General features: G+C 38.1%; 1 protein-coding gene across 1 annotated transcript in view; it reads right to left on the bottom strand.

Annotated features, from left to right (window-relative positions):
- The window catches only part of LOC104549358 (protein FRA10AC1), a 28,955-nt gene extending 9,581 nt beyond the window's left edge, over nt 1-19,374 (bottom strand). The window contains exons 1-8 of the mRNA XM_062001295.1: nt 19,218-19,374; nt 14,933-15,009; nt 11,452-11,544; nt 11,323-11,368; nt 9,351-9,427; nt 8,587-8,670; nt 8,047-8,131; nt 2,038-2,083 (exon numbers count right to left, since the gene is read on the bottom strand). Coding sequence (XP_061857279.1) covers nt 2,038-2,083; nt 8,047-8,131; nt 8,587-8,670; nt 9,351-9,427; nt 11,323-11,368; nt 11,452-11,544; nt 14,933-15,009; nt 19,218-19,250 — 541 coding nt within the window. The 5' untranslated portion in view covers nt 19,251-19,374. The remainder of the gene's footprint in view (nt 1-2,037; nt 2,084-8,046; nt 8,132-8,586; nt 8,671-9,350; nt 9,428-11,322; nt 11,369-11,451; nt 11,545-14,932; nt 15,010-19,217) is intronic.
- Nucleotides 19,375-19,847: the final 473 nt, after the last annotated feature.

Here is a 19,847-nt window from a genome sequence, read left to right as displayed (position 1 = left end):
CCCCAACCTGTACTGGTACATGGGGTTATTTTCTCTCAGATGGAAGATTCTACACTTGCCCTTGTTGAACTTCATCAGATTTCTCCCCACTCAACTATCTAGCCCGTCTAAGTCTCATTGGAATTTTATGCTGTACCTTACTATTCATGCTTTGAAAGTAGAGAAAACGTACTTGGGAAGGCATGCCAAATCTATTTTTTAAGTAGCTTAAAAGCTTTCATTTTAAGGATTTACTTTCAGACCACGTAACTCAAGTGTCTAATATTTGCTGATATGTAGAATTTAAAGCAGGGTTTCTATCTTAAGATTTTAATTAAGAAAATGCCCATTTTGTGGAAGCCTTTATTGAAACTGGCAATGTGTTACGCCATTAACCACACCATTAAGGTTACATTTTAAATGTATATACACCAGCAACCCCCTATATGACCTCCTTTCAAAACACCTAGGTCAAAAGCTTGGAGTGAGAAAGAAGACAAAGAAATAATCTGGCATTTGCAATTAGTAATGCAAGTGATACCTTTCCTTTCACTAATCCTAACCCTTCCTCTTCTCAATGACCTTCCAAAGACAGACACTGAAAATAACGTAACTAAATGTGAATAACTCATTCCTGTGTTTCTTTCTTGATATACCCTGAATGACACCACAGTCCACCAGCAGTGGTTCTCATCACTACTATTATTGTCACAGCTGAAATAAGCACATGGTCTCCATTTCTCAATATGAATTATCAGACAGGTAGGTATTAATGCTTTATTACATTTAATTAAAGCAATTTATATTACTGATTCATACTTAAAAATAGCAAAAGAAAGGCATTAAAGATTCATGCTATTAAAAAAAATGATCATTTGAAAAGAGTGCCCAATACAGGAGATAAGGTTGAATTCTTGCACCCCTTAGTGGTGAAAGACACTATTGCTCAATTCTTATGTTCTAGTACTCTTTCCATTAGGATTTCAGTAAAGATCTTAAAGCGTTTATTGCTGCATTCTTTTTCCCCATGAAGACTTAATTATTCATAAAGTATTCATTTCTCATTTGATTTTAATTATCTTTTTAAAGCATAAAACTACATACAATGTAACTGTTAATCTGTAGAGATGAATGCAACACGTAACTACAGCTACATTTAGGAGCTTTAATCTTTATAGCTTAAAAAACCCCACTGTTAATGTTCACAGTTTCTTCTCTGAAATATAATTCTTTTTCAAAAAAAAGTGTATTTCTAACTTCTTGAAATTAGAATAAATATTAGAATAAATTGAGCTCTTTACAGAACTGTTCTGATCAGTATCACTCCATGCAATTTTCTTGCGTGCGTACGCATGATTTCTGAAAACTGAACACGTGTAAGAAGATCTACCCACTGGAACAACAATACATTCACTTTGTTTTCTTGCTTATTCAGCTGCTTCAGAAGTCCATATACTGAGTCCAAGGCAGGAGGACCACTGTGCAAAGTCCTAATAACACATGGCTAAGAGATCACACACATAAGCAGCCAAAATAACCTACTGGGTTAGAAACGGGACTGGGAGATATGACAACCATTCCCACTGAAGCTTTCAAAATCAAATTAGCCTAAACCAGACATCACATATGGAACTTCAATTAAAAAAGTAACATTCTGCAAAACAGCACTAAAGAAACTGTTAAGAAAACTATTTCCTGAGGAAAAGTATCAAGGGGCTTCAATTAAAGGTATCAAAGAGATAAAAGAAAACTACTGGAGAAAAGCAGGTAAAAAACCACATCCATGAAATTCTAGATTATAATATGTGTTATGTTGGTGTCCATTACAAATCTGACCTTGTGAAAATAAACCAAATATTATCTTAATTTGAATATACGCAGATCAAAGTGCATCTAGAGCTATGTGGCACAAAAAAACAAAGTCAGAAGTTATTTATTGTCCATTATTATCTGATAAATTTGCTGGTGCTGTCAAACAGTGTCTATCAAAAATTATGTCATAAAGCAGAAAGAATCGCACCAAAGAGAAACATCATATATATTCAAAGAGAGCATTACCTTTCCCTGAAATGACTTCTTTCTCATGTCGCCATCTAAATCCAAACTGTTAAAATAAGAATCAAAATTAGGTTGTGAACAGCCAATGTATTCAGTAACATAAAGACTAATTTCAGTTGATTGATATCCTGCACGATTCATCCATTCAACGTCGGTTATTAGAATGTAATTTCCTTCTCTGTTAATTAAAAATATCTTTGTGCCTCTGCTTGCCAGGATTCCAATTCACATATGCAATTCAAAGTCCAGTAGAAGCTGTTCAGTACTGAACAACAACGTTCTAAAAGGCTTCATAGCAGGTTGAAGAAAAAATAGGAAGTTAGGACAGAGCTTTACTACATATTTCATTGCAACTTTGTCTACACTAAAAAATGAGAATATCACTGGAATTCTGAAAAGTCATATTAGCACATATCAATGATTCATCTCTTACATCCTAAAGACTAAGATAAAAAAAAAACAAAACCCAACAACAAAGCTGCATTTCTCTTCAGACTGCCTAGACATTTCACATGCAGTAACTCAACTACTATTTTTTTTTCTAGCAGAATCTGCTTCCTTCTCTCAAAATGGCCTTGTGATAAGACTGAATATGGAAGACAGTGAGAATAGCCTGGGAAAAACAATTTTATGTCACCAACCAGTAGAAAGAGGAGACAAAACTCAGGGGCATACAACTTCTCCAAAGAGGGTTAGCTTTTATTTTCATTTAAAATTCATGAACACGGGATGACTACAAGATAAGACTGCTGCTCTGCAAGTAAAGTACAGAAGACTCTGACCTTCACATTAAAAAATGGGGAGGGAAAAGGGGGAAGAAGAGTTACAAAACAAAAGAGGTATAAAAATGGCTGCAAAGCCCAGTTTTCATACCTGTGTTCCAAAGCATTCTTTGGAATATGAACCTTCTCCTGGTGTACTCATAGACTGAACCCACAGAAATGTATATTTTTGTAGATGTAGTGGCACAAATTGTGTAACTGAATTGTAATTACAAATTGTAACTGAATCGGTAACTGAACTGATTTTCAATGTTTTCAATCTAAACACTGTAAAAAAGCACAGGTATCTATTGCTGTGTGTGCTCTTTAATGTTATTTTTTAAAAAATAATGATTCTTTATGTGAAGGGCAAGAGCATAAAGTTCTCATGCATGAAGTGATATGTGGTTCAAAGAACATCAGAAAAAAACAGGGAAACAAAAGTTTTAGCTTTTAAGAGCGTGCCACATTCTCATATAAATCTTTCGCACCGTAATATCAAAGCTGAAGTAACTGAGCAGAAAGACATTAGTAGCGAAATGCTTTGTAGGTTCTGACTTTCACCAAGTTGATATATTACATAGAAGATGTATAAGTGCAGGGGTTCTTCTTCGTCATGTGAGACAGGAGCGACCAGACACCAATATGATGTGCATCGACTCCAAATTTATTGCCACATCATCATCACTTGTATACTTTTTCCAAATGCTGTATACGTGCTACAATTCATGATGATTAGTTAATACTAAGGTTCACCCGCTATGCATAAGGCCTCAAACTTTCATTTTTTTAACAACTTAGACACCAACCTCATTGTGCTAAAACACCAACCTTATTGTGAACACCATCTATTTGGCCTTCAGTTAATTTCTCTCACACTATACTATGGGTTATGCTTACCTTACATTTTACTTAGCTTTATACTTTTGTTAGTTACATATATTACAATTTGTAATGTCACATACATGCGATCACACAATGCTTAATTTAATGCTCTATCCTGTCTTCTTGTTTGACCTTACAATCTGTAGTTTCAGTTTCCTCCTTGCTCAAGCTTGCTGTCACATAGACATAGTTTTTCTGCTGCCGAAGGTGATTGAAAGATGAACTGCTAACTTTCTCCGTCTTTGCCTAACTCCATAATGTTCATTATAGCCCAGGCCCCAACATCTAATAAAACTAAAATTTGTAAACCAACAAAATATTTGCCTCTTTAAATCAGTACACTAATTTTTTAATTGGTATTATAGTGTAATATTTTCACCCCTTCTGGTTTCACTGGTAAAAAAAATAATCACAGGAGATCAGGTTCTGCTATCATACTGTGTATGATGACAGCTTGCTAAGGCTGGATCCGGTTGTGCTTGGCCTACTCTACAGATCTGCAGTGTGATCTACACAAAAATTAATCAACTGTAAAAACCAAGAACTGTGCTGAACAGTTCAGTGAAAATAGAATGTAAAATATATTTGCAAATGTAGACTTCATGATGGAAATCAGTTTATGTAAAAAGTGATGGTAATTGGGGTTTTATAAAGAATATTTGCTGATTTACTGGGTATTCTAATTCTGAAAAGCTTACGATGTAATTGAAAAATAGCACAAATTTATGATTAAACATCAACAGTATTTTGGCACTAATTTTGCAGGTGTGTGTTGATCGCAATAAAGGGCAAAAATCACAATTTAGCCTTATCTGTAGGTTTTCTTTTTCTAGTCCCCCTGCTACTTCACCAATCACCAAGTTAGCCATTTTTTGCTATTTTACACAATTTTTCCCTCACAGTTCAAACTTGACTCAAAATCACATATCAGATTATATCCTTAGGGAGCATTTCTGCAATGATATCAAGAATGATAATCAAAATGAAGGAAGGAGAAAGTCAGAACCACCTGCAGTACTTCTATGAAAAAAGTTGTCTTCATCCACATTCATTTTTGCTAATTATTCTTCCACCAAATGGTGGAAAATGACAGAGTGACCAAGGCTAAGAAAAAAAAAAAGTAAATACAATTGAATTCTTCCAAGCTAAAATATCAGGAACAAATTAAACTACATAGGAAAATTAAAAATTAAGGTAGGGTCTTGAACAATCAGTCTGAAATATTAAGGGATGCAAAAGCATCATCAGCAGATGGCATTTATTCTGTCTTATCTTCTTTGTTAAGTACATTCAATAAGATCCTAAATGAACTATTTCTACAAGGTAGACAAAGATCAAGTAAAACAACTCCAAAACAGATGTTTCAAATGGCTAACTTAATAAGAAATGCTAGTCTTAAAAATGCAAAAGACCATTCAATATTCACAAACAATAAAATTCCCAAATTAAATATGGACTGCTTATCTAACATGCATTGGCTACAGCAACAACTAACATGTCCACACTCACTTCTTTCAGAAAAAAAGAAACATATGGATTTAGATAACACTGTGGAAAAATATCATGGATATTTTAAGTATTTTTTATTTTCACAGGAAAGCCTGCATGCTCAAAAACAATGACAAAAGTGAATGTCATAAAGTGGATTACAAGCTGGCCTAGAAATCTGAAAATGATCTGGAAATAAAAACAAAAGAATAAAATATATTCTGTTTAACAACCAGGTGTCAGACAGATTTCATTTCTTAGCAAATAGGAGACATTTCCATTCTGTTAAGCTACAAAACAAAGTACAGAGACAGCAAATAAGAAACTTTCTAGGAAAATAAAACAAAGAGAAAAGAATGTTTCTAGTCCAATGCATATCAATGTAAAACTTACATGCAGAGCACTTTCCCTTACTACATTGCAAAACTGACAATAGAACTAAACTATCTGACAATACAGATGGCCATTTATCAGCCTCAAAGCTTGCAGACAGGATGCACTGAAGGTTCAAAGACATCACTGACCTAAAAAAAAAATCTGATCCAGGGAAAGCAAGAGCTGTCAGAGCATACTCTTCTAATGTCTGTAAGTAGCATCACATTGGAGGGTCACCTTGACATTTCTTATTAAAAGAAAAGATTATATATCCAAACTACACAAAGACAAGTGAGATCATAGGTCACAGGATTGCATTTGTCTGCAGTGCCAGCAACTGAGGTGAGTGCAGGCATGCAAATGAATGTGTGAGTACCAGTAAAGACCAAGCCAAACTAGCTGTCAGCTAGCTGAAGCAGCCTAGGGGCAAGGAGAGTGAGTGGGTCTCCACTGGTCAGTGCTGGGTGAGAGCGTAACTGGGTATCTCTAAGGATGAAAGCACAGGGGGATCTGCTACGGGACATGGGAGTCTCAGTCATTTCTATGTGGGCATATCTGAGTGCAACATTCTGAACCAGTAACTGAAGTGTGACCATGGCCTTGGGAGTTCGTAAATCTTGGAGCTTCTTGTTTTCTTTCAAGCTTCAGCCTTTTACGAGGTGCTCTGCTTATTTTTCAGACCTCGCAAGGCAGCTCAGCTTAGAAAGGACTTTGAAAGATCATCTGGCCCAATCTTTTGTGAGAAAGGGAGCCAAGATGAGATCTGTGCAATCACATCTTGAAAATCTCCACTGATGGAGACTCTATCATGTCACTGAGGAGGTTGTTCCAGTGAATGGAATTATATCAAGATGAAGCAACATCATATCAGGCATAAACAACTATCACATGAAAGGCTGGCCATCTGATAAGTTTGGTGCCTACTCTTCACCTCCCATAACAGCAGCACTGCAAAACAGAAGGCATGATGGGCTAAAGATATCCAACTTCTAGTTTCTGGAAATGCAGAAAAAGAATCAAGGCAGGAAAAATCTGTAAGTACAGACTGCATTCCATTAGGTGAATGGGACCAGCAGCCTACTTCTGACTTCCAAGAAAAAAAACTGCCTTGGCATCCTTCTATACCATGGGTATGGATAATCAGTATTTGAGAAAACTCTTGCATTTTCAGTTTTTCTAAGAATTTCTAAGAAAGGACTCTCATATGGTCAGAATGTATTTGAGAATAGAAATCATGACCTAATATAAGAGTGCAAATTACATGATACAGCAGAGCTATGCTGACATGGCAATTCCAAAAATACAGGTAATAACTTATGAGCATAAATAGGAATTCAAGAGTGACCTCAAAGTTAGGACAGCCACATTTGAAGTCTGTCAGGGAAACACTGTTCACACACAGATTTAAAAAAAAAAAAATAAGGAAACTGCTGGGGCAGAACAGTTTCCCACAAAACACAGCAAACATATGGAAACTTGGCACAGTAGCGAAAGAAACAAAATCTGTAAGCATACTCAAGGGAAAATCAGTTGGGGAAGCAGGGCAGAGACTCAGATATGAAAGAGCTATAGAAAAATAAAATGAAATTTACTTCAAAAAAAAGAGGGAAGACACCTTCAACATTTTACTTTTTCTTAATTTTAATTTTTGCATTTTTCTGTTCAAATTTTCTTTGGAAGGTTGTCATCTTCTCTGCCTAATATTAAAGTTTAAGTCTAGTTCTTGCACATATTTACCAGTGAACACAAATTTCAATCCTATAAATAGTCTCAACGAACTTTATACAGACATTGTTTGCAGGGCTAGGTTGTTACAATGTGCTAAAACTAAGATGTATCTTTGTTCAGCAATACTCTTTGCAGAATTACCATAGAAAATTCACATCGTCTTTGTGACCAAGAGGTTAGTCAGTCAAAAACTTGGAAATAACAAAGGCTATCCTGGTCAAGAAGAAAAACTAGTGTTGGAATGTTTCTCTTAAGAAATTTTATTTATTTACAAGGAACATATAAATCCTGTTTCCATAAACAACGGAAAAACCAGCAAAAGACACTGCTTTAGAATAAACACTTCTAGAACTTTTTCTGACACCATTCAAGGACAAAACTCTTTTTACACTTTTTTGGGTTTTTTGAATAGTAACATTCCCAGGTTTTTGGGTTTTTTTTCTAGGATTCATCTAGCACTTCTCTCCAGACAAATCTAACCTTCTCTCCTTAACCTCTCTGCATTTTCTGCCTTTCTTACACACAATGTACCTCTTCATAAAACACCATCTAACAGAAATGCTCCTGTTCCCACAGAAGCACATTTTTGGGGCAATGACAATGCATGGATTCAAACTGCTGCTGCATATTAAATAACTTGAAAGGTCCCCACAACTAGCTCTCTAGGGAAGTTGTACTAGCATCCTGGCTTCACAACATATCCACAATCACAAGACAATTTTTAAAAAAGACATAGTTTAAAACCAAGATGATTCATGGTAACGAAACATACCTTATTCTCTTTGTATCTACTGAGATCTGCTATACAATATTCTTTGAACAACTTATCATAATACTTCTTTGCAAGCCTCTTCTCCCTATTAAAAAGGTATTATTTTTATTAAATATAGAACATCTAACAATTAATTGTACATTGGGATGACATTAGCAAGGCAAAGATATTTTGTTTCATTCAATGAACATGAGCTCCAGAGCTAGAAATGCACTCACTGAGCTAAGGGGTAACTTCTGTAAAACTTGAAAAATAAATCCAATATGCATCCTCAGCAAAAATAAATAAAAAGTCCTTTTTTTCAAACCAGTCTTGAGTTTTCAGAATAGCCATTTGGATCTCGGAGAATATGCACATATTTCTTTGTGTCATCAATTAATTTTGCCACTGAACAATATGAAAGACCTTCTAAAGGTCTTCAATTTTGAAATGTCAAAGAATGACCACTACGTATGCGTAATAATTCTTAATTAGTAGGACACACTCCAAACTTAGTCCAAGTGATTTAAAAATAACGTTTTCTATAATAGTTCTGGGTACCAATTCATGTCGGCTTCATCCTCTTCGTTCCACAGGAATCTATGGTTTTCTCTAATCACATCAAGATCCGTTTTGTCATTTTCTCTATAAAAGGACATATTTCTTTTAGTACAATGTAACACTAAAATGACAAATCAGTCAAATAACTATTTGATAAACCAGTATTTCACAGTTGTGATCGCCACCTCAGCACATGAAGGAATATATTGGAATAAAAACTATCAAAAATCATATCCCCTGGCACACTATTTTCCAAATGAAAAATTCACAGTGGAAAACAGCTGCTGAAACTGTGGATGTCCTGATCTTGTCTGAAAATACTTTTTATGATTTTTTTATACTTTTTATTTAAAACAGTAATGTTAGAAGACAGTTATAGACATCACTAAAGAAAGTTATCATTATTCTGGACAATGGATAGCAATTCCACACATTTCAAAAGTACTTCAGATTGTTATTTTGAAGGTACTGCCAAATATTTCTCAATGTACCCTCAACTAATGCTCACCTGTCATTTTTCCTTTTACATAACAAAACACGAATAATTTAGCTCATGGTAAGTTCTTATATAAAAATAATGATGCAAAATGAAAGAAGGCAATTCTGTGGTTAGGATATTTATCATGACTATTTGTGACCAGAATAATTAGTGATTTGATATATAGCCACATCCTCTACCTGCAAATCTATAATATGTATTTAATGGCTTTATGTAACAGGAGAGCTTTAGGGGCATGAGGTGTAAGATTGCTAATGGTTCTTACCCAGAACGTCGAAAATCCTCTATTTTGCCACCATAATATAAAATGTAGTCACTCACAAACTTTTTATGTCTTTGATACTGAACAAAGCTGTTAAGGATTGTTTCGTAAGTTGTCTTATTTTACCGGTAGCTTAAAACTAAAAAACATAATGAAAACCTTTAATATATTTAACAGAAAGAAGTTTTTTTTCTCAAAAATGGCTCAGCAGTTTCCAGAAAGAAAGGAATTAATCAGCAATTTTTACTTAGCTACTTTCCAAATACTGGAATTCAATGTAATTTCATCTTTAAAATCTCATTTAGCTACCAGACCTTTATTAAATTGTCTTCCTTTGTCAAAGATATTCTGTACACATATACATAAAAACAGTTCATTTTTTCAGATGTAATTTAGACAACTGCTTCTTAGTACTGCTGTTTTGATTTAAAACAGGCCTTTTTCTATTGCATTTTTGTATTATAAGAATAGCCTGGCTACTGAAATGGAACGATTTATTATATTTTACCATCAACATACAAATAAAAGTTATCTTTTTTAGTTTGGATGTGAAAATCATGGGAAAATATATAATGCTTTTTTTTAGAAAACTTCAGTCTCAGACATGATTTTAAACATTTTGTACCATAAGTGCAGCAAAAATACATTATCACTTATACAGAAAATAAGCATCTTCACAAATAAAACCACTATATATGACTACTTAAAATATTTTCTACTAACTTGTATGATATTTCTGAAGCAACAAATTAGGAAACATTATCTTCTGGTACGTATCCTGGTACTGCATCACTGTGAATAATTTGTATCAACCTCCTATTTTGACATACATTCAAATTTTATTAAGAAAACATTTTATTTTCCAAAGGACCACAAAAAGTTAATTTAATCTCATGTTAAATTGTACCCTTTTTTTTCTTTCCAGAGCAGCAAAACCAGAATGTGTAACTGCCACAATTAATCACATTTAACATAACATACTATTTTGTGATGTCATTTATGCTACCAGGTGTTAAAATTGCCCAAGAGTAAAGATTTTAAATAGGAACTACTCAAAAACATTAGCAGAAACTCACAGAAGTCTCTACACCATAAGTTTTTTAATCATTACAGAATATATAGGCTTTACTGTAACCAATAACATTCAGTGGGACTAACTTTCAGTATGTCCCCATTAACAAGCATATGATAGTTTATGTAGTGCCTGGCCAAATTCTAAGCAGGTTAGGGAGAAGTTATCTTCTGTTTACTGTAGTTTCTAGATTTAAGTGTTTGCACCTTTAATTTGTTTTTACTTTCCTATTTATTAACTGCTACTGCTGAACAACGGCTACTTAAACAAACAAGGAACTTATGGGACTTAGATAAGCTCAGTCAAAACATGTAATAACTGCCTCAGGCAAAAACTAACTAAAAGGAGAAATGTTGTAATCTAAACAAGGTAGTTACAAAAAGTTACAAATTATGCATGAAACATAATTAAAAGATTTTAAAAACTCACTAAAATAAAAACGCATATGTTATTAAACAGTCTTAGAGCATCTGTAGAAGATATTACTGGAGATAAGACTGGTTTGAATAACTTTTGAATTAGCTAATGTAGTCTTTAATTTCCAGTAAAAATGTATTTGTCCACAGATAATATAAGCCTTACAGAGAATTATGTCCTGTATAAACTCAACTGAATGAGCAAAGTGTCTTTGTGCCAATCTGAATAAACTTAAATAAAATTAACTGTATAATAATTTTGTGCCAAACAGGACAAAATAAGCATATAGGAAGAATCTGGAAATGCCTCTACTCAGTTAAGCCATTCTTAGACATCTGAGCAACAAAAATAAACTATGTGAAGAACAACTCAGTATCTGGTGCTGCACTGTCGACTACTATGATAACTGAGAAATCCCAGTATTTCACCATAATTAATAACCTGTGCCTCATCATCATAACTGATGAAAAAAATAAAAGAGGATACAGCATCCATCGCTATCAAGTGAAATCTTCTTTTTCTTGCTTCTTCCCTGTTAATAACAAATATGTTTGAGTGAAAGCTATCTTTACATTACAGGAACAATGTCACACAAAAGCAATAGATAAAAGTTACCTATCCCATTCCTCAGCTGCAAATTGTCTGTGAACCATACTGCCTTGTTTTGCTTTTTGGAATGGCTTTACCAGAAGGCCATCTTCCTTTATACTGAAGGTAGAGAGAAAAACGGAAGAAAAATTTGTCAAGAACTTTTCATAAGAAATAAAACTTCCATACACCAAACTTTGCACTAGCTTGAGTATCAAAAACTGTTATATTGCTAGTTTCTATATGAATAAAACCAAACTTAGAATTGGCTTAGACTTCACTTGCAGAACAAAATTGGCAAAGCATTTGCATACAGTTAGCATTTAAAGAAAATCACTTGAAACATTAATTTATGATTTTTTTAATCAATATTATTACCTTAGAACCACAATGAAAAAATCCGAAGACTCTTCAGTTTCACTCTACATTTGAAGTCCCTCTATAAACCCCAGTTACATGGATAAGTAGGAACAGGAAGGACAGTATATTCACTGAATCACTTCATGCTAACATCTCAACACCTCATTAAATGGCTCTGTGTCCCTTAATGTAATCAAAAGAATCATTAATTTAAAACTTAAGTAGTGTTGTAGACTGTACCTGTCAGTGGGCAGCTAAAAATACTTTCAGAATTCAATAAAGTAATAAAAAGTTAAACATAAAGTGATGCACTTTAGCTAGTAAAAGGTTAGTTTCATTCCTCAGTAGAGGTGAAGAAATGATTTTTCCATAATTACCAGCTGGCAGAAAGAATGGAAGTCAGAATCCTGCAGGAAGCAAGCCAGGAAATTTATATTTCAAGATACTGAATGCAGGACTCTAGAAACTATCATTTGCTCTGAAGGATTTCTAGGCATAAAATTCCCTTAAGGGGACTCCATAAAACAGTAATATGGAAAAAACTTAGGATTAGTATTTTCCTTTAAGTGAAAATAAGTATCATCACATAGCAAGAAAAGTACGTATAACATATATATAGAACTCAACATAAGAGTCCTACTGGGAATCTGCAGTAGCGTGCCAGAACAAGGGTAACGGTATTTTTGAAACGTTCCTGATGGTCAGTTAATATTCCACTTAGAAAGTGGAATAGTATAATGTGTAACAGCCTTTTAAAGAAAATGAAAACTGAACAAAAACAGTCACTGTTTTAACAAAGCGTCGATGTTCCAGCCCAGTTGGCAACAAAGCCCCCTGCAGCCATTCACTTACTCCCCACACCTCCCATAGGATGGGGAGGGGAATCAGGAAAGGAAATCAAAACACATGGGTTAAGATAAGAACAAGTATCATAACGAAATCAAACTAAAATATAGTAACAGCAAAGAAGAATAAAATATAATAGCAATAATTAAGAGAAACAAAACCTAACAAAAAGACAAATGATGCACAATGTAATTGCTGCTACCTGCCTCTCCTGGCCATCTCCCCCCAGTTTATACACTGGGTATGATGTCCTATGGTATGGGAATGTCGTGGTTTAGGCACATCAGGGGACAAAAGACCACGATTAGACTCAAGTACCAAAGACTTTAATTGCCGCTTATGGTCCAGGACAAAACAGACCAGGCTACTCGGCTTGACGATGAAAACAGAAAGTAATTTAATCCAACACCAACTAAAGCATAACCATAAAACCCCAAAACATAACCAACACAAAAAAAACCACAACACAGAATGGTACAATGATGAAAAGCACAACCAGCACCTTCTCCCTACCTGTCCTCTCTTCCCAGGCTTTATCTCCTCCCGCTCAGGGGGGCAGGGAATGGGGGTTTCAGTCAGTCTATTCCTGATGGCTTCTGCCGTTTGTCTCTCCTCAGGGCAGGCGGGCTCTGCACTGGAGGGTACCTCACACACATGGCAGCCCTGCATGGGCAGTTCCAATGTGTATTCATCCCAAAGGCTGCAGCTCCTCCCTGCCGCTCATGTGGGTCTGCTCTGTGGCCCACAGGCTCTCCAGCACGGCCTGCGCCATGGCTGCCTCCTCACACAGTCTCTCGCCTGTCTGGGCACACTCACCTGGAGCTGCTGGTAGCTCTCAGTCCTGCCACCGCCTTCCATAGGCTGCAGGGGTACAGCCTGTGTTCTCACCACAGGTTGTGGAGGGGTCTCTGGTCTAGTACTCCTCCTTCCTTCCTCCTTCTCTAACTGTGGGGTCCACATGGTCACCTTCATCTTGTATCCCTCTTACACCTCCTCTCCAGCACTTCAAATTCCCATCCTTAAATAATGATGGCAGAGGCGCCAGATTGGCCCAGCCAGGCTGGAGGTGGGTCTGAACCCAAGAGCCGGGGGAAAGTCCTAGAACTCTTTACTAGGTCTTCACGGCAACCCCCTCTCCCTGTTACCAAGCAGAAGTGGCTCCTTGCTAAATCATGACACTAGTTTAGGTCAGTTGTCCTGGCCATGTCCCCTCCCAGCTTCTTGTGCACACGCTGGCCTCCACACCCCTACACAGTCCACTCACTGGTGGGGCAGGGTGAGATGTAGAAATGGTGTTGATGCTTGCAAGCACTGTTCAGCAACAACCAAAATGTCCCTGTGTTACCAACATTTTCTTCAGTGTAAACCGAAAACACAGCCCTGTAGCAGCTACTACAAAGAAAATTAACTCTATCCCAGCCACAACCATGACATGAAGAATGCCTATGCTTATAAAATAAATGGAACAGCACAATGCCTGCTGCTATTCCAATGATTAGAATACGACTTTCTTTTCCAGTATGCAGCTAGACACTACAAAACACATTCTTTCAATTCTTCTGCAAGGGAAAATAAGCAAGAGTCTAAGGAATGTTTCCAGAAACAGTTCTTAACAGAGCAAGGGAGAGGTAGGAAAAGGTAAGAAAAATATAAGCATAATGTAGGCAAAATATTCAGTATGGTGCAGAAAGTGTCAAAGGACTATGGTGCCAAAGCAAAATAAACAAACACATAAAAATCTTAATATAATGAGATCAGACCACAAAATTCAAGTGCAAATCACTGAAAGAATGGGCAAAGGTGATCTCAAGTATGAGACACATAATTGTATTTCGAGGACTGAGTACAATACAACTCGCTAATTCCCAGGCCTCTTCACAAATCAGTTCTTCACTTCCTCTGAGCAGGTGTTTCATATCTACAAAGTTTGCTGCCATTTGGCCTTTTTTGCCTGCTCTCTTAGCAGTTCTGTATGTCCTGATGGACCACAGTGAAGTGAACAGCATAGCCAAACCCCAGCAGTTGATATTAATGCTCAGAAAAACGAAACACTCTGCTCCAGGAACTGAGGGGCATATACACACCAGATGGACATGGTAGAATGGTTCTTAATCAGCTGCCCCTGGGAGACAACACACCTTGGTAAGATAGACACAAGGAGATGCAGGAACTAAAGAGACTGATTTTTCAAAAAAACATTTCAACACCAGACTTCACATGTTACAGCACAGTCTTTTATACCTAGTAATAGGCCATTTGCACAAAACACATAATGTAACATGTTAATTCTGTACTACATTACCTTTTAGCCTTTTGCACGGACTTCTCTCCATTCTCCTCATCACTAAAATCAGAATCATATCCTCCACGGCCGCGTGCCTGAAAACAATGGTCAACACAGTCATTATACTTGCTAATGTAATATGGACACAGTATAACTAGAAATCAATACTGTCCATCATGCATAAGTGAAAGACAAAGACAGAGAGCAAGCAAGCACAAATTCTCACACATGTCTATACCAAACCAAATAGACAATGCAGAGTATTATATTCCAAATAACACAGAGCAAAGAAAGACATTTTCAGTCTGTCAAAAGATCACTTTATAAATGATATATGCAGATGTCCCCATATTTAATCTTCAGATGCAGATAATCAAAAGTATGATGAACATCTTGGACCTTCATTTTCAATCAGTCTCCCCTCTTTCAGAAAGCTAGAACACAGCAAATGATGTGCCCACACTATAAACAAACATGAGACAAAAGTTTCTTTGGCTGTGATACAGTATTTGAGATCTCTAGATCTTACACAGGCAGCTGGGAAGCTCACTGAAATTAACTAAAATATAAATTAACAATTTGCCTGCAAAAATGTACAATCTAATCATCACAACACTCCTACCATGAAATTATTTTTTTCCATGCATGTTGGGACTAGAATGCCAAATTAATGCATAAAAAAATCCAAATATCCATATCTTAATGCCATCAAATGATCAAGCACTGACTGATGCCCAGTTTTACCACTTTCATTTTTCAAGGCATAGTAACAATGTCCAATTCTTTCAGCAGAAGTAACAAAGTAGATCCCATCTCCTCTCCCTCACTCCTAGTCTGATACCTTCCTTCCAGTTGCTCAGTCATAATTGTAAAACTACACATGAACCAGATCAAACAATTCACCCAAGTTACAAAGGATCCTGCCCAAAAAAGATTATTTTAACCCAGGTAAGTTCCCTAACAGTTCATCCAGAGCTCCGCAACCAGCTGCACCAGTCAGCTGGAGGGGTAGTGCAGGAAGAGAACAGAGCTGGAAATGTCTAAAGCAGCACCAACAACAAAACAGCATTTATACAACCGAGCTAAAAATAAGAGAAATAGTTATCACACATCTGCATGGGGAAAGGCTTGACATATCTTTCCTAAGTTATTCACACTATGGAGGAGAAAAGAAACTGAGTTTAAAAAAAAAGAGTGCATTTGACTCAGTATTGCTGACTCTTACATTATCTACAATCATATTCCTTCTCAGATAAAAATTTGAGAAAAATAAAATTTGCAAAATAGATGTATCTCTTCAGGTTGATTTTCATGAGATGCCTTCTCTCAATGCAAATGCCTCCCAGAAATGCTATGCTGGAGACTCAACTGTATCCTCCACTGATATCATCAACTGGTCCGTATCACACAGAGTATGTAAAACACTATCTTCTCATACTCATGGTTAGGGAATGCTTTTTAACATTTTTTTAAAATTATTTGTATTAATAATAAAACTTTCATGCTTTAATACTGTTCCTTCCACTCTTTGAACTCCTCTGAAGAAGACGTGGCTCATATATATACCTATTTGAACAAAAACAAACTAGAACTTTCTAACTTGCCTTTGTTTTCTATTTCCCTGGAGACAAAAAAGTATTAATTACCAAAAAAAGTGCAGCAGATGTCTGGTGTACGTGGGCCACAATGCACAGGCAAAAGAACAGCAATGGTGCAAAGCCCTCCCAGCACAGTTGCATGACAATCCAGAGCTCAGGTCTCCTAGCTGAGGTGGTTCTAACAGCAAGCCTGTCACTACTTTTATTAATGAATCTTACGTGCTGAATACATTATGAATGTGCAGTAAATATATTCATACTTGGCAGTCCAGGAATACTTTAAATGGCAAAAGTAATGCTTCCCAGATGAACATACAAAAGGAGAAAAAGTGCAAGAAAACACAATGTCCATAAAAGCCAATGTGAGGCAGATGAAGTGTAACAGCAGGCAAGAAGAAAAAAAGCTCGACTAAAAGGAAATTTTCTCAAAGTGGCTGATGGTTGGATGATGGGTCCCAGGAAAGAAGCAAACACTCTGTATCAGCTCCCAGCTGAGTCCAGGGATGACTCAAGTGAAATTAAAAAAAAAAAAAAAAAAGGCAAGAAAAGCTGCTCCAACAGAGTCATGCTGTAGGGCCCTCAGAAGTTGATGACTGCCTTTTGGAAAGCTGTGACTGTGCATATAAGGGCAGGCATGGCTAAGGACTAGGTCCTAAGAAGCTGCTTTTCGACAGAAAAACTCTTCACAGCTTCAGGCAGTCCTCTGAATCACTACAATCATTCAAAGATGAATTAAGAGAGGAAAAGAGTACAAGTCGTGACTGATGTCCTTAAACTTCTAGGTCACTCCTTCCAAGGCAACAGCAGAACAGGCAGGTAATGTACCAAAGCTAGATTTAACATCAGTAGCTCCAGCAGTGCTGGACTAAAACAATTGCTGACCTGATGCCTAAGGATGATAATAAGATGACCTGACTTGTAGATAAAACATAAAAATGACTCAGGAAATCTCATCCATAAATCTTCCTATTTTGGAAGGATAATGTAAATAGCATCAGATAATGTAAACAGACATTTGCTTAATATTATGAAGTTTCAGTACTGATCGGTCCACCAAAAAAAAGCGCCAAACAACAATTCCAGATAAGGAAAATGTGTTTAATATCTAATTGCAGTAAAAGAGGGGCAGATACCAAAGCTTTACACCCAAGCTAGTGTATTTTAAAGAGGCATATGTAGACATGAATATGCAAAACTGTCAAGAAAATGTAAAGGTACTACCTTCATAATTTGATAAATCATTTAATATAATCTTCACTGTTAATTTGTCAGAAATTCAGGATGCTTTTAGTAAATTATTAAGGTAAATACCAAGCATTTTACTAAACTAGAAAGATACACAATTGTTTTGTCTGTTGTACCAACTTCCAACTATTTTTCCCAAACAACACCACAAACTAAAATCACAAAACCAAAACAAGTACCAATATGCCTCAGGACACATTAAAATCATTGACATTTAAGCAATCCTGCCATCTTGGATTAATTAGTAGTGAAGCAACTGGAGAAAGAACCAAGCCCACAAACCAAGGCTCCTAAAAAATAGCAATTTAAATACAATAAATGAATGACCACTACATACACTAAATGCCCAAGCATTATATGAGAGCAGACAGGAGATGTCAGCTGTTGATACAAATACAGGATACTGCATTTATAGGAGGTTTTTACATCCTTTAACCCTTCCCACTAGGCTAAATGCACAGTAATGAAATGGACAGGTCATAGTTCATGTTGATGCCTGATCACAACATGCTGCTGAACAGATAGTTTAAAAATAAAAAATAAAATAAAACCAATCCTACACATAAAATCCCAACATGTGGCACCTGACCTCAGCCCTGATTTTGGTACATAGTACTTGGTATTTCCCTCACAAACGTCACTCCCACTCCTTCCTTTATCTGCCCAGCGCATAGGTCTGTGCTGCTGTCTCATATCTGCTCACAGCCCAGATGTAGCCCAAAACGCATCCAACTGCTGCTTTTGGTACAAACTACTCTGGGAGGGTCTGAAAGGAGCATAAGAGCTTGAAGAGCAGTCCTGGCTGGATAAAGGGTGCCATGCAGAGGGCCTTTGTGCTTCACTGCAAAATGTTCCTCCCACCTTGAGGCTGTCTTTGAGGCATTCTGACCCCCACTTAGGGGGAAAAAAAACAAGAGTAAGTAAAGTTAGCTTCACCTACTGTTTCCTGTAAAAACCAATTATATGTACTTACATATTCTGTATGGTCAAAACTCCTAATAAATAGAAAGGACACACGCAAAATACTGTCCCTTTATTAAAGCTCTCAAACTATGAAAGGAGAAGTAGGAGCAAAAGGTAGGTAACAGCAGAGTACGACAGCGAGGATTAGAGATTTGTGGGGCTCCACGGAGAAAAAAATAAACTGAAAACCAGCCTATGTGGGTCCGACACGACATCCAGTGCCGTTCTCACGTCCCTAAAGTCTGCCAGCCCTGCCTCGGCCTGCTGCGCGGCCCGCCGCCACCAGAGTGGCCTTCGGGCGGCCGCAGGGCACCGTCCGCGGCCTGCCGGCTGCCGCACCGGGAAGGCGGCTCGGCCTTGTCCCCGCATAGGCACAGCCAAGCCTCTCGGCGGCGCCGCGATGGAGGCCTCGGTGGAGGCCGCGGCCTGTCCGCCGCGCTGCCGCCCGCCCCCGCCAGCCCCCTTCACTCCGTCCCTCCCTCCTGGGCCCCACTCACGGCCGCGGAGAGACGCAGCTGGTTGGGCACCATGGCGGCGACGTGGTCCGCCCGCCCGGCGGGGACAGCTAGCGAGGGAGGAGGGCGAGGGCCGCCTGCCTCTGCCGCCCGGTCCCGGTCGCCGGCCGCGGCGCAGCCCCTCCCAGAAACCAGGGGCAGAGGCGGAGCAGGGCCGCGCGGCGGACTGCCTCTCTCCGTCCACGGCGGGCAAGGCGGGCAGGGCAGGGCAGAGCAGGGCAAGAGGAGCGCGGGCAGGGGAGGGCGAGTCGCGCCGGCACGGGAGGGGAAAGCTGCTCATCATGTTGAGGGGCGAGGGGAGTCCGGTGCACGGTCCCGGCTGCGGCGGTCTCCGCCTCAGGGAAGGTAGGACTCAGCCTTAGTGGCTCCCAGAGAGGTAGCGAGATCCTCTCCTCTGTTTCACCCCCACACCATCCCCAGCGCTGTCGGGCGAGGGAGTCCCCGTTGGAGGAGCTGAGCGTGGGGGAAAGACGACCCGGCTGCGGGCCCTAGGGGTGGCGGGGCCCGGAGGAAAGGGTCTCGGGGAGGCGGGGGTCACTGTGGAGGAAGCCTCTCAAGGAGGAAGGTCCCTATGAGGGTGCTCCTCGGCCAGACGTCCCCGGGGCCGGGCTT

Source organism: Colius striatus, chromosome 8 (assembly GCF_028858725.1).
Source record: "Colius striatus isolate bColStr4 chromosome 8, bColStr4.1.hap1, whole genome shotgun sequence".
In the NCBI taxonomy this organism is placed as follows: domain Eukaryota; kingdom Metazoa; phylum Chordata; class Aves; order Coliiformes; family Coliidae; genus Colius; species Colius striatus.
The sequence above is the reverse complement of the archived record's forward strand: the minus strand, read 5'-3'. Positions and strand labels throughout refer to the sequence as shown.